The sequence below is a fragment of the Lynx canadensis genome, chromosome B2, assembly GCF_007474595.2.
Source record: "Lynx canadensis isolate LIC74 chromosome B2, mLynCan4.pri.v2, whole genome shotgun sequence".
In the NCBI taxonomy this organism is placed as follows: Eukaryota; Metazoa; Chordata; class Mammalia; order Carnivora; family Felidae; genus Lynx; species Lynx canadensis.
Window position 1 is genome coordinate 99,349,830 of NC_044307.1, and position 15,441 is coordinate 99,365,270.

The following is a 15,441-nucleotide window of genomic DNA, read 5'->3' on the forward strand; positions in this document are numbered from 1 at the left end:
CAACTTTCCTCTGTCTGATACTCCCCTCAGGATTCACTCCAGAGCCCTCAGTACCTCTCAGGTATCTCTGAGAGTATCTCTGCAGTGGCTGAAGGCTAAATCCAGAAATGGAGAAGTTGAGGGTCCCCCAGCACCAATTCCTTCAGATCTTAGAGTTTGCTTCGCTCAGACAAATCTGCGTGTGGTTCCCCACCCTTACTAATCTCACTTGAACATCCTTTGCCCATTCCTCTTGCCCTTTTCTTCACATCTCCCAGGTAAATATTTTATATTGACACCACTTTAGTCAATACTTGAATTCAGCCTTATATATCTTATGTTATTTCTGTACTTCTGACAAAAAATTCAGCAATGCAGAGTAGTGATTCAAAGTAAACTTTATTTTATTTTATTTTATTTTATTTTATTTTATTTTTTTAACGTTTATTTATTTTGAGGCAGAGAGAGACAGAGCATGAACGGGGGAGGGGCCAAAGTAAACTTTAAAATCAGATGATGGGGCTCCTGGATGGCTCAGTCAGTTTAAGCAAAGCATCTGACTCTTGATTTCAGCTCAGGTCATGATCCTGGTCGTGAGATCAAACCCCACGTTGGGCTCCATGCTGACATCGTGGAGCCTGTTTGGGATTCTTTGTCTCCCTCTCTCTCTGCCCCTCCCACTTGCTCTCTCTCTCTCTCTCTCTCTCTCTCAAAAAGAAAAAAGAAATAAATAAAATCAGATGATTTTGATTTAAATCTTGATGTTAGTTACCTTTTCCAAGCCTGTTTTGCCATCTGTATAGACAGGAATAATGGTAAGTGCCTCCCAGTTAATTCTGAGGACTAAACAAATACATGTTCTACTCATAGCACTTAGTGTACTGCCTGGCAGAGCATCCTGCTCATTCATCAGTGACCATTATTGTGCAGCCTTGCATGCTAATGGGGTGCATTTTCTCATTATCATCATCTTCTCCATCATTATATTTAATATGATGATGATGACTGTGATGATAAAATGTATTAAACTATATCTCAAGAGTTCCTTCGGAAGACAGTGGGCCTTATGGGAGCCACAGAGAATCTCCCTCAAAGTGGCTTCACAACTGATATCTTCTCTCGCTTTGTACTTTAGAAATGAATAGAATGTATGCTTCCGGTTTATCTACTCATTTATTCATTCAGTCTTTCAACAGATATTTTTTAAGCACCTATATATAGTATACCAGGCCCCAATCTGGAACCCAGGGATAGAACAGCGAACAAAATAGATAAAATCCTCTGCCCTTATGGAACTTACTTATAGTCTAGTGAAGATAAACAGACACTAAACAAATTGTCTAGGAAATATGTAGTAGTATGAAAAGTGCTATGAAGAAAAAATAAAATACTTGATTGTAAAAATAAAAATAAGGGGCGCCTGAGTGGCTCAATTGGTTAAGCATCTGACTTGGCTCAGGTCAAGGTCTCACGGTTTGTGGGTTAGAGCCCTATATCGGGGTCTGTGCTGACAGCTCAGAGCCCTCTTTGGATCCTCTGTCACCCTTTCTCTCTGCCCCTCCCCCACTGTCTCTCTCAAAAATAAATAAAGATTAAAAAAACATAAAAAGAGGCTAGGAGAGCAGCAGGGAAGGGGGTGCAGAGACCTGTGTGGATAGGAAAGTGGCCATTCTAAATAGCATGGTCAGGTAAGTCCTTGCTGAGATGAAGTCTGGGCAAAAATCCGAAACAGATAGGAAATTGAAGCAAGGGGCCATCTGGAGGCATAGTTGGGTGGGCTGTGTCCCAGGCAGAAGAAACAGCAGAAGACCTCAGGCACAAGTATCCTTGATGTGCTTAAGAAACAGCAAGGAGGCCAGTGTGTGGAGCAGAGCCAGGGGAGATGTCAGAGGATGGGATGAGGCTGGGGGCAGTGCAGACCATGTAGGCCCTGCTGGTCCCATCGGGCAAGCTGTAGCATCGGGAAGCATGCTTAGGCACAGCATAAAACCACATTTAGCTCCCATATTCCACAATTCTCCGCACAGCCCTCTGGGTATCCGATATGTGAAAGGACAACGTTTATGGAGCTTGGTACTCCCGATATACCATGTCACTGAATCCTCACCACATCCTGTGATATTATAGTTTTCCCCATTTTATGATTAAGAAACTGATTCAGAGATGCTAAGTGGCTAAGTACCAAGTGGTACACAACTTGTATGTATCAGGTGGATTTGAATCCAGTAAATCAGCATTTGTTTCCAAACGTCCTTAACATTGCTGCCTCATTATTTGAAATCATGATCTGTGCATTTTACTATTTGGAAATTGTATTTCAAATAAGTAAACAAACAAGTAACATGACCTACATTTCCCAAATCTTGCTCTGGGCCTCGGGAGCGGGAGGGGGCACCTCTAACCAAAACCCAAAAATAAAACAACAAAGAACATAGCATCTGAGAGCCCAGCACATAATAGGCAACACTAAATTAAGTTTCAGGAGACTCAGATATTAAGACCCACTTAACTATTAATAGTCTACCGTTGACTGGAAGCCTTGCTCATAATGTAAGCAGACAATTAACATATATTTTGTGTGTTATATGTGTTATATGCTGTATTCTTATAATAAAGTGAGTTAGAGGATACAAAATGTTAAGAAAATCATAGGGAAGAGAAAATATATTTACAGCACTGTGCTGTAAAAAAAATCTGTGTTTAAGTGGACCCCTACAGTTCAAACCCCTTACTGTTCAAGGGTCAACTATAAGTTGATATAGCAGTATGATGAAAACTTAGGTAGACCCTAAAAACTGTATATGTTTATGTTTATTGACATAGGAAGGTATATACGATAGATAGATAGATAGATAGATAGGGAGAGAGAGGGAGGGAGGGAGGGAGGGGAGAGAGGCAGAGAAGGAGGGAAAATAATGAGGTTAGATAACAATATGGGTGATGTGATTTCATTATAGAGAAACTGAGGGAAAATAGTTGATTTACCTACGAATGCTTGGATTAAATCTAAATTTTTCTCATCAGTCTCAGAATGTTCCAGATTGTAGAAAAATAAACATTATTAATTTAAGCCTCTGCGTATTTCATCAAATTCAAGCAAATGTCCTTACACACTAAGCAAATTATTTTTAAATTGCTGCCTGATTGTTCCCAAAAGGATACCTCCCAAAAGGCCTCGAAAATTTAATTTTGTGCTGTTAGTCAGAAACCTAGTCTGTGTGAAGTCAAAGGATTGATCTGAAAAGAAAGCAAAAATGGAGACCAAAATGCTTTCACTCTTAATTTGACTTTGTAACAACATAACATTTTTGATAAGAAAAAATTTGTTTTCCTTTCTTTTTTCAAATTCCTACCTTTAGAATGTCTTTTAAAATCACTGTATTTTCTAAGTACTCCTATTAATTTAGGTGAGAATTTAAAATTGTATTTTGATTTTTTAAGTAGGCCCCACTGGGCAGTGTGGGGCTTGAACTCATGACCCTGAGATCAAGAGTTGCATGCTCTATGACTGAGCCAGCCAGGCCTCCCTATATTTTGATTTTAGAAATGTTCTCTTCCTGGGGCACCTGGGTGGCTCCCTTGGTTAAGCCTCTGACTCTTGATTTCCACTCAGGTCATGATCTTATGGTTCCTGAGATTGAGTCCTGTGTTGGGCTCTGAGCTGACAGTGCAGAGCCTGCTTGGGATTCTCTTCCTCTCTCCCTGCCCCTCCTTCTCTCTCTCTCTCTCTCTCTCTCTCAAAATAAAAAAAAATATTTTTTAAAAATGTTATTTTTCTTATACCACTTTTTTCTAAGTGTATTTATTTTGAGAGAGAATACTCACATGCACATGCATGTGCAAGTTGGGGAGGGGCAGAGAGAGAGAGAATCCCAAGCAGGCTCCACACTGCCAGCGAGGAGCCTGATGTGGGGCTTGAACTCATGAACCCATGAGATGATGACCTGAGCCAAAATCAAGAGCTTAACCTTAACCCTTTTAATTTGGAATATTCTGGGTGACAAAACTTTAGATTGGTTTATTTCAAAACTTGGGGCATTTTTAAAAAGAATATGAATATCTTAATCATTTGGCCAATAAAATACCCTTTCAATATATACAATGTCTAATATTAAATATATCTAATTCTATATGAATTTCACAAAGGTAGGTAAATACAACTTTAGACATTCTGATTTCACATTGCAATTAAATTGCATTTAAGATTTTAAACTTACCTCCTCCTTGTATCCAACCATTCTGTACTATTCGATGAAAAATTGAACCCATGTAATGTAGCTTGATGCCACGCTGAGAATACCCTGCTTTTCCTGTGCACAAGACCTGAAAGTTTCTACATGTTTTGGGACATGCATCATAGTAGAGCTACAAATAAAGATACAAGGTTTCAAAGATTAAATATTTAATATTTTGACAGTGACAGATTCCTACGTCCATCCCCCACTTATTAAAAAATCAACAACAAAAATAAAGAGAGAAAGAACAACAAAAAAACCTCTTACCTCAAAAACCAACCTTCCAGTTGGATGAAAATCAATAGAAATGTCCAAGAACACAAAACCATGCTATTAAAATTAGGGAGAAAAAGATAATGCAGGTCAGTGTCTTGGAAGAAAGTTTTAGAAATGACCAAAAATACCACAAAATAATGCTTTCAGTGATAAGATTTCAAAAGCATTAACAGTAGAAAGGTAACAGCAAAGTTAAAAGAATGACTCAAAGAAGTTTTTTTTTTTTTTTTTTAGAAGTTTGTTTCATTTGATTACATCAAGTCTTTACAACCTAAATAATACACTTGTTAAAACCCTTTGGTAGGGAAGCTTTGTGTCACATTAACCTGTCACACCAGACTGAGAACATGTAGCCTAGATATCCCCTACTGTGTAAGCTAGGTGGAGGAAGGAACGCTAGTTGGTCCCTTTGGAAAAAGAAACAGACTGGGAATTTTCTATTCTGAGTAATTTTGGGAAACATCCAATGTGATTGCCATGGATTTGGTTACTGTATGTTCTGGATTTCCAGAGTCAGCACAGATTAGCTAACCAAAGCCAGAACACATCCTTTCTGAGTGGGAAAACAGAGACACCATATACATAGGAGGTATGGTTATCAGGGGAAGGGAAGAGAATATGCTGTGCTTTCTTTGGTGTTATTTCAGTCCTGTCCTTATGTTCCCAGATGCCCCCAGCTCTTATTTTCAATTGACATCCTTTCTGGTAGAGACAGCTAACATTTGTGTGACCTTGTCTAGCTCTACAACGGAGCATCTAAAATGAAAACACCAGTCTCCATCGTGGTAACATTAATTTGCAGAGCAGATTACATCTAATTGGATACATTCTAGATCTTGGGCACCATTCTCATGCACAAAAATGCCACCTGATTTAACAAGCTACATAACTTACCCTACCCTATGTCTTAAGAGTCTAGGAAACATAGATGAAATCAGTTTTTAGGATATCACTGTCACTACTTTGTCATTTTAACCTTTTTTTTTTTAATTAAAAGACTGCATTAATATTGTGCTGGCATCCAGGAATGAAGTATTACATCCATAGCAATTATAATTTTAAGTTTTTTGTGCCTCCCAGCTTCTGTACTACAATTTCTGAGTTATAAAAGAATAGTATAACTTTATTATGAGGCATAATATAGCAAACTTCATGGGCTTGGGAGAAAAGATGATATATTGGAAATTACGATTGATTGGTGAAATGGGTAAGTCCATTCAGGCATCACTAAACTTCCCTCTGTGTCACTATATTATCTTTATGCAGTTGTCAAGAGTAGATAATTCTGAAAATTCTAATGAAAGAGCAAATGAGCACACTACCAGGTAATGTCACCTAGCAGCCAAACATGCAAACATAATTGTCTCCTATATCATTCCAACCCAGAACTAAACAAGTCCCTGCAGCATGAAAAAGCTCACCTCTGCACAAAAAATTTAAGGATTTTCTCTGGAATCTAGGTCCTCCTTCCTCACTGCCGTTAATTCAGGCTGTTATTATCTCTAGCCCACATTACTATAGCAGTGTTCCAAGTGGCCAACCTGCCACCAAGCTTTCCCCATTCCGCCCCATTTTTGCCCTAAAACTTTTTCTTAAAAAGCAAAGATTATGTCATACTCTATGAAAAGTTCTGTTGGCTCAACTTTCTTCTAGAAAAAAATCTAACTCCTTAGTTCAGAATGGACAGTAAGTTCAACCTTTCTTTAGTGGATGTTTTTGTTTTTTTCCCCTCCTTAACATTTAAATACCTTTCCTATTTAGGGAATGTCTTACAGGGACCCACTATGCCCTAAAGACACTGAAGGGGCCTGATTCTCCCTCTCCTCACTCTGTGAGAGCTGAGCTATGGGGAATATGATCTGGGCTGGATTAGTCAGGTGCTCCTGCCTGGGGCCTTGGATCTCAGGGAGTGATGCAAAGACAGCAGTTGAGAAGTAATTCTCCGTGAAGGTGGCAGTGTGAACCCAGGGCCAGTCGGGATGCAACTGCATCCAAGTTGCACATTTCTGGGATGAGACTCAGGCCACGTTTTCCTGTTGTTTCCCAAAACCTGGTTCTCTGGCTTTCCTGCCAATTGTGAGGTTACCAATATCCTTTCAAGGCATACCTTTTTTTCCCTTAAGTTAATCAAAGTAGTTTGGTATTGTTGGTGACTGATACTCTCATTTTCCCAGCCTCATTTCCTATTAATCAGGCCTCCTTGCTGTCCCCTGCCATTCCCTGAATATACCATGCACTTTTAGAACCTTGTCCTTTGGGACCCTTGTCCTGCTGTGAGCATTAAATTCCTTCCCATAACCTGCAGTTTCTAGTATTTTCCAAGTGCATTGTTTGTTCAGCCAGACATTCCCTGAGCTTATACTATGTTTCAGATTGTGTTTGAGGCAGTACAGTTAAGTGAGGATAAACAAAACAAGGTCTTTGCCTTTTTACAGCTTGGCACTGTAAAATCCTAGCACTGGGCCTTTCTGTGGGCACAGGCGTCTATGAGCATGAAATGATCTTCAGCATGTGGTGCTTGTTGCTATAACAGAGTTTCTGAGCAAAATTACCAAGTGCTTTTACCTCTGTTGTCATTCCACCCTGATGTCTGTCTCTCACTCTCCTGGACCTTAAGCTTCATGACTGTCCTTTGCCATTGGAAACCCCCCTAGGGCCATAGCCTGCCTGGTCCAGCTCTTGCCAACTTGTCATGCTTTAAAATGTCACCTTTCTTCTCAAACTTCCCCTTCTGTTAGTGCAGTACCTCTCAGTTAGGTGTTAGAAGGTACTAATTAAATTTTTTCATACTAAGCGTGAATGGATGGTAAGCTCTACCTTCTCTGAAGTGGAGGGAGGTGTCTTTATGTTTTAAAATGGATAATCAACGCATATAAATCTCTAATGTGGAATAGAAATGTTTGAACAGGGATGCTTCCCCCGCACTCCCTGCAGTTTGCATGCTGTAAGATATGCTTGCTTTACACACCGCTGAGCCAAACCCTGTAATATTATATATAATCCTTTGCAGTTGGATTAGAGGTCATTGAGAACTTAAAACCTAGTCTCCTACTGTTTATATTCCTTCGTTAGGATATCAGTAATTAGTGCTGAATCAATATAAATGGTCAAAGATTCCACTATTTTTCTTTAAAAATTAGTGTAACTTGCCTTGGTGTCTCTTAAGAATTTAGCAGAATAATCCACAGTAAGTGCCTCATAAAGTGCAGGGGGCTTAAAATCAACTACATCCCACATCTTGTGAGCCCATTTCTGAAGATCAAATGCATCACCCAGGAACTGATCATTAACAAAACACATCACGTAGGAAGAATACTCCCAGATCTCATTCTTGAGTTCCTATAAAGAAAAAGGATAAAAAGCTGTATTGGCAGAGGGGGAGGAGAGGCAACCAACCTTGCTGAACCCATAAGCCAGAGCTTGGGATTGACTCTACAGCCTAATCTTTAAAAAAATAATTTTTTTGCCATCTTTTAGAATTTTGTTCTCAAATAGAACTTAAGAACATTTTTAAAAATCTGACATCACTGAAAGCAAAAAAATGGCCTAAAAGTAGTGTTAAAAATGGTACAGTTAAAAAAAAAAATTTAATAGCACTTGGGTGGCTCAGTTGGTTAAGCATCCTATTCTTAATTTTGGCTCAGGTCATGATCTCACAGTTCGTGAGTTCAAGCCCCGCACCAGGCTCTGCACTGACAGCATGGAGCCTGATTGGAATTCTCTCTCTGCCCCTTACCAGCTCTCTTTCTCTCTCAAAATATATAAACTTTAAAAAAATTTTTTTAAATGGTACACGCATAGAAGGTAGATTGTTATCTGGTAATAAAAATCTATGTGCATAGCATACTTGTTATGTTAACTTGAAAACAAAATGCAGTCTCTGGCTTCATTTGTGAAGTACATTTTACTGTGTGTATACTTGGAAAGGCTTGGAGCTCTGAGTAATACATGATTTTCAGTATCAAGGATGAAAAGAATGCTTTTTTGAGGGAGAGGGGTCAGGGTGAGGAAATGCCTCCTGGGGGGATTTCTGGTGCACCCCAGGGGCACTGAGGGAGAGAGCCCACCTTTGCCAACACTTTGAAGTGCTAAGCCCCTTAAAATGAAGCGCATTCGTGTGTTCATCCGCACACTAACGGTCAACTTCCTAAATTCCAGTGTGTGGCCACTGAGTAATGCTCCCTCTGAAGAGATCTGGTTTATTATTACCCAGGGCCAGTCCTGGGAAAAGCATAAATAATTTGGGACAGCTTTTCTCAAATTTTAGCAGTCAAGCAGAATTACAGATTCCTGAGCCCCATCCAAAGTTTCTGATTCTGGAATGGGGCCCTAGAATTTGCATGTCTAACGGCATCCCAGGAGATGCTGACGTTGCTGGTCTGGAGACCATACTTGGGGAAATGCTGTTTGGGGGAACAGCTTGCTTCAGCTTGCCAATTTGCTGCACTCCCACGTCTTCTCCCAGATTTCATATCCTATTCCTGCGCCCATATCAAAACCTGGTTTGAGGAAAAGAATAAACTTGTTCATGCTGAACTATAAATTACTCATAGAGCCTGTAGGTCAAGAGTCCCTAAACTGTTTAGATTTATCAGTTATCACATATTATAGAATGCAGAACTTTAAAAAGGGATATTTATTTAGCCTGGGTATGGCTAATGTGGATATTTAGTTAGCCTGGTGGGAGTAAGGCAGTAGAAGGAGCACTTTACTCAGAGGCTGGGGGTGCAGATGCCTTGTCTTTGTGTGTTTTCTGTACATGAGGAGGCCTCCTCACCTGCTTCAAGTCAGTGGCTGGACCCAGTGGTTGTTGCGCCTTTCCAGCACAGAGATATAAGATGCTGCCTTTTTTTGGAGGGGAGAGAAAGGGCTTTCCAAAGTCCCAGAAGCCATCACTCAAGGGTGGCATTACATTCTGCTGAAGCATTAATTAATTCCAGCTCAGACCTAACCTCAAGTGTGCTAAGTAAGTACTACATATGACCCAAAGCACAATGCTTACATTGAAGGACAAAAACTGGCCTGAAACAACAGAAGGTTAAGGTGACAAGTATCCAAGAGATGAGGGTGGGAGATGGGAGAAAGGAAGAATAGGCAATAAAGAATAGGTGGAAAGAAGCAGCAGTGATTATGGAGAAAGCCTCATTCAGGCCTCGTGAGAAAAGCTGGAGGAAGAGAACACAAAACATCCCAAGGTTAGTTAGTAACCCAGGCTAAAATGGAGGGAAACTATGGAATGAAATCCACACCTATCTTTAAGAATACAGTGGGACGGGCGCCTGGGTGGCGCAGTCGGTTAAGCGTCCGACTTCAGCCAGGTCACGATCTCGCGGTCCGTGAGTTCGAGCTCCGCGTCAGGCTCTGGGCTGATGGCTCGGAGCCTGGAGCCTGTTTCCGATTCTGTGTCTCCCTCTCTCTCTGCCCCTCCCCTGTTCATGCTCTGTCTCTCTCTGTCCCAAAAATAAATAAAAAACGTTGAAAAAAAAAAAATTAAAAAAAAAAAAAAAAAAAAAGAATACAGTGGGACGGGCGCCTGGGTGGCGCAGTCGGTTAAGCGTCCGACTTCAGCCAGGTCACGATCTCGCGGTCCGTGAGTTCGAGCCCCGCGTCAGGCTCTGGGCTGATGGCTCAGAGCCTGGAGCCTGTTTCCGATTCTGTGTCTCCCTCTCTCTCTGCCCCTCCCCCGTTCATGCTCTGTCTCTGTCTGTCCCAAAATAAATAAAAAACGTTGAAAAAAAAAATTAAAAAAAAAAAAAGAATACAGTGGGACTCTATAAGAGGAATGGGTGCAGACCACAGAGCATGAGATCATGGCCTTCCTGTAGGTGGAGAGCATGATACTGGTAGGCAGTGTAGGTAGTTTGGTGATAGAAATTTAACAACATAATTGTTTTATGTCAAGGTGACTAACCGTCCTGACCAGCTGTCCCAGTTTGTCTAGGACTGTCCCAGCTTTAGCACTGAATTCCTGTATCACAGGAAACCCCTCAGCACCAGGCAAACCGGGACCACTGGTCGCCCTAATTGTGTAAGGATTGGAGTTAATATATACATAAGTCAAGAGATAGTGCCTGGCATATGACTGTGTTGGCTACTATTCTATCTGAATCCCAATCAAAATGTATTATGGCTATGAAAATGGCATGAGACTTAACAAATGGTATTCTTGACTCAGTCCTGCAGCATTTCTGTGACCGCACAGTGAAGTGGTCCCATAAAGCAACACTATGTGATAACCACAGGATCACAGGACATCCTTGTGCAACAAAGAACAGAACAATCAAAACTGCCCTGGTCAGGGGAAATGGGATTTCATCAGCCACTGGGGAGATGGAGTGGAGCAGGGAGACCAGGCGGGGATGGCAAGCAAGAAGTGTGCCCCATTTCAGGCTCGCTCCAATATGACGTATTGCTGGGCCACATACCACCTTGGAACCCTTCGTGTCACGTGTTCCAGGCAGCATTACCAGATGATCAGTGTTGGCACCCAGGAGGAAACTGCTGTCCCAGGACAAAGCCTGTTAGCCCTGGGGCCTGAGGTTCTCCAAGGGCGCTGTTAGTGGGGAGAATGCAGAGAAGAAAGCTTGAATTAGGACAAGGCTGCCCTGTGGGGTCCTGGTGCCTGTCATCGGAGCTCCCATAGGCCACAGCCCCACACCAGCCCTCGGCTGTGTCTGTGCTGTCCACCACCAAAACCTTCCACGGAAGGGCCAAGAGTGCCAAGGTGTCACGGGCAGTGTGAGTATGTGAAGCGCAGGGAAGGAGGCTAACCATCAGCGGGGGTAAATAGCAGCACTGAGAGTTTAAAACTCGCCTCTATCACCTGTCTTTCAAAAGAAAATCCTGTGAATGTTTTGCTTTCTCTTACAATCAGCCCAGTACAATGATTGAAATGATTTAGGGAAAGTGTACGATTTAGAGAAATCAAATCTCGTTGCTCTAAAATTACTGCTTCAGTTTTTCCCAAACAATGCACAGATAAATAATTTAGGCAAAACTTTGCTCATTTCCCATATCCCAAATATCCTTTACCCTTTTTTTCTCCTGTAGATATTGATCCCATGCAAATTCTTGAAGAGGAACTATTATAGGATCTTCAAATTTGGTTGGATAATTACTCTTCAGACTCTAGGTTTCAAAACAGAATAATTATAGAGTAAGTTCTCTTTTAAAGTAGAAATAATTTTCCCCCAATTTTTATGGGGACTTCGAGAGGTTTTATACAGTGGATACCCAGGCACACAGTCCGACTTCGATGCCCCCTGCTTGCTCCCAGAGGCCCCTGTGCTGATCTCCAGTAAGTCACTACCCAGTTCACACTGGGGCTCTGGTTTATGTGTCTCACTTCTAGAGTATAAGCTTCTTGAGGGCCAAGACTACATCCTAGTTTTCCTGTACCCCCACTGGCCTTGACATCTGGCATATAGTAGACCATCCACACATAGCAAATGAATGAACAAAAGAAAAAATAAATGAGTTTATGCCAATAGTTTTGTAATTTGCCATGTTCTTTTAGAACCAGTTTTTTCCTAAATTATTACTAAACCTCAGTGGATCTAAACTTTTTTTTTAATGAAAAGAAAATGTTACTTTATTTAACTGCAGTGTTTTATTAGTTTCAGGTGTACAATATAGGGCTTCAGCAGTCCCATACATCACCTGGTGCTCATCACCTAGTTCACCCACCCCCACCTCCTCCCTCTACAGATACTTTTAACTAAAATAAATAAATGTTATTATTTTAATTTATTGATACGTAGAGAATGACCAAAAGGATATTGTTGTGGTTACACCCCACAACAATAGAAAATACTAAATATTAAATATTTTAGGTATTGAGCACGTTTATTAATTTGTCTATATGAATCAGAGAAAGTTCATACTGGTTAACAATTCCTGTCAAAAAAAGTTTTGAGTCCTGACATGTCGCACTTTGCCTCTGGGTAAAGCAAGAGAAGGCAGGTAAGGCAATACCAATTAGGCCTCACCTTGCTGAGTGGGTCCAAGTAGGTGTGTCCACTAGGGATCACCTTGCTGAGTGGGTCCGAGTAGGTGTGTCCACCAGGGAAAAGGGACAGCTGGCTGCTGCACTTGGCTCCTTCTCCACTAAAGAAGGTGCTTAGAGGGGCGCCTGGGTGGCTCAGTCGGTTGAGCGTCCAACTTCAGCTCAGGTCACGATCTCACGGTCCGTGAGTTCGAGCCCAGTGTCGGGCTCTGGGCTGATGGCTCAGAGCCTGGAGCCTGTTTCCAATTCTGTGTCTCCCTCTCTCTCTGCCCCTCCCCCGTTCATGCTCTGTCTCTCTCTGTCTCAAAAATAAATAAATGTTAAAAAAATAAAAAAAAAAAGAAGGTGCTTAGAGGTCCTTCTGTAGTCTAAAAGAGGACACCGGCGTGGCATTTTTCATCTGGGGTGGATATTCCAAGGGGCAGAGAGCCAGGGCGTGAGTGTATCCTGCCTTTGGGACCAGGGGGAGCCAAAGAGGGCGATAGCAATTGGGTCATTTCCTTCTTAGGCTATTGCCGAACCAACAGATGACGATGTGTCCTTTGTTCCAGTGTCCATGCTCAGTTTGAGGCACTTGTGTTTCTAACTGGGGGACCACCTAGAATAACTAATAAGCCCCGTAGTTTTCAAATTAAGCATACTTAATCATACTTTCTTCATAATTTAGTGTCTAGAACAGACTACATCCAAAACAGAATCTATGTGATACTTACTCTTCACAAATCTAAATCTCTGTCAGCATATTAGGTATTCAGGATTGCTCACCAAATGATCATGTTGAGAAATTATTCAAGGATCCTTTATTAAGATAAACTAATAGAATTTACATCCATATGTTTTCATATTCAGATAGGGGTACAGTAGGCAAAAGCTTAAGAAAGGGAAAATTAATCTTATTAATATAACAAAGACATTGTTTTCTCGACTTAGTATCCTCTACAACAGGGTGTGGCAAACTGTGGCCAGCAGGCCAAATCTGGCACACTGCCTGTTTTTGTAAGACTTGAGAGCTAAGAAGAATTTTTAGATTTTAAGCAGTTGAAACAGAATCATTCCATGTCATGTGAAATCATATGCAAGTCAAATTTCAGTATCCTTAATTTTTATTAAAAGCACCATTCATTTACATATTGTCTGTGGCCGATTTTGCACAAGGACACAGTCAAGTAGTTGTGACTGAGAGCCTATGGCCCTGAAGGCCTAATAATTTAATATCTAGGCTTCACAGAAAAAAAAATTGCCAACACCTTCTCTACAGTGTGGAGCAGGCACAGAAAACATGTGCCTTCAGAAAAGGAGCTAAAGAAAAACAAGGGAAAAAAGTCCCTCAAACTCCTTAAATACAACTTAAGCCATAAACTTTATAGATCCCCTCAGCCCAGCTAACAGTCCAGAATTTCTATTTATTTTGATGATCCACGTATCATTTAAACAGACTTCTCACTTGTTCTCTTCCTCTTGATGTAAACTTCACCAACTTCTCAAATTAGGTTTCTGTGAAATTGAATGAAGGAAGCCTCATTTAAAATGGAGTCAGAGGGGCGCCTGGGTGGCGCAGTCAGTTAAGCGTCTGACTTCAGCCAGGTCACGATCTCGCGGTCCGTGAGTTCGAGCCCCGCGTCAGGCTCTGGGCTGATGGCTCAGAGCCTGGAGCCTGTTTCCGATTCTGTGTCTCCATCTCTCTCTGCCCCTCCCCCGTTCATGCTCTGTCTCTCTCTGTCCCAAAAATAAATAAGCGTTGAAAAAAAAATTTTTTTTAAATAATAATAAAATAAAATGGAGTCAGAGGGCACCTGCATGGCTCAGTCGGTTGAACATCCCACTCTTGATTTTGACTCAGGTCATGATCTCCCGGTCGTGAGATGGAGCCCCATGTCGGACTCTGTGCTGAATATGGAACCTGCTTGAGATCCTCTCTCCTGCCCGTTTCCCCCTTGCGCTCTCTCTCAGAAAAAATAAATTGAAAAAATTTTTTTTTTAAATTTTTAATGGAGTCAGGAGGCCAGAAGAGGGAGCTCTCATGCCTTACCACCACTCAATTGCAGGCCACAGTAGGTCAGGAAGAGATACACCATGCATTCCCTACAGGAAGAAGTCTATTTTACTATTCCAGCAGAAGGAAGGGAGAACGTCTCCTTACTCTGCAACAAGCTTGGCCAATAGGATAATACCACAACTCAACCAGTGAGAAACCATCACCACCCTGAACTCTCACCTTTCTATCAAAGCAGCCCCTACCAGCTTCTTCCTTTTATCTATGTCCCTCTCCTTTGATCTCCCATATTGCCCTTGGTTTGCCATAGCTTATTATGTCTCAAATTGCAATTCCTGTGTTATTACCAAATAAGCCCATTTTGCTGGTAAAATAACCGGCTGTTTTAAGGTCAAACAGTTACTGTTTCTTGATTTGATGCAGTTACAAACTTTTCTTAACTGTGGACTTACAGCAGGCAACAAGGCAGGAATTGCTTAAGATTTCTTCTGTTTGAGAACATTTTGTATCAGGTATCTGGCTGGATACTTTGAGAGATACAAACATAGTGCATGGTCCTGGAGTCTAGCAGGGTTTTGAAGGAGAGGATTTTGGCATAATCCTACAGTGGCATTACCGGAGCAAACCCCAGAGATGTGCTGAATTCTACATTTCTATATTTAATTACTTCTGCATTTGCATAATAGGTGTGCTGCACCATTACTGACCCAGCCAAATTCTTCCAGTTGCTTAAAGTGTTTTTCCTTTTATATCGGTCTGTGTGTTTGCAAAGTAATATCTGGATTCTCCAAAGCACTTGTGGGTCATTTGTTAAGAAATTTCTTAAGCACCTAATTCGACTGGAATGCAGTAACTGCTATAGAAAACTTAAAGGAGGGGGGGCGCCTGGGTGGCGCAGTCGGTTGAGCGTCCGACTTCAGCCAGGTCACGATCTCGCGGTCCGTGAGTTCGAG

The 15,441-nt window shown here is 41.4% G+C and overlaps 1 protein-coding gene across 2 annotated transcripts in view; it reads right to left on the reverse strand.

The window, feature by feature from the left end:
- The window catches only part of PPIL6 (peptidylprolyl isomerase like 6), a 33,397-nt gene that overhangs the window by 17,247 nt on the left and 709 nt on the right, over positions 1-15,441 (reverse strand). The window contains exons 2-5 of one of the 2 annotated variants that reach the window (XM_030316123.1): positions 11,523-11,618; positions 7,641-7,829; positions 4,482-4,544; positions 4,197-4,344 (exon numbers count right to left, since the gene is read on the reverse strand). In XM_030316123.1, coding sequence (XP_030171983.1) covers positions 4,197-4,344; positions 4,482-4,544; positions 7,641-7,829; positions 11,523-11,618 — 496 coding nt within the window. The remainder of the gene's footprint in view (positions 1-4,196; positions 4,345-4,481; positions 4,545-7,640; positions 7,830-11,522; positions 11,619-15,441) is intronic. The other variant, XM_030316124.1, reaches the window with a different exon arrangement.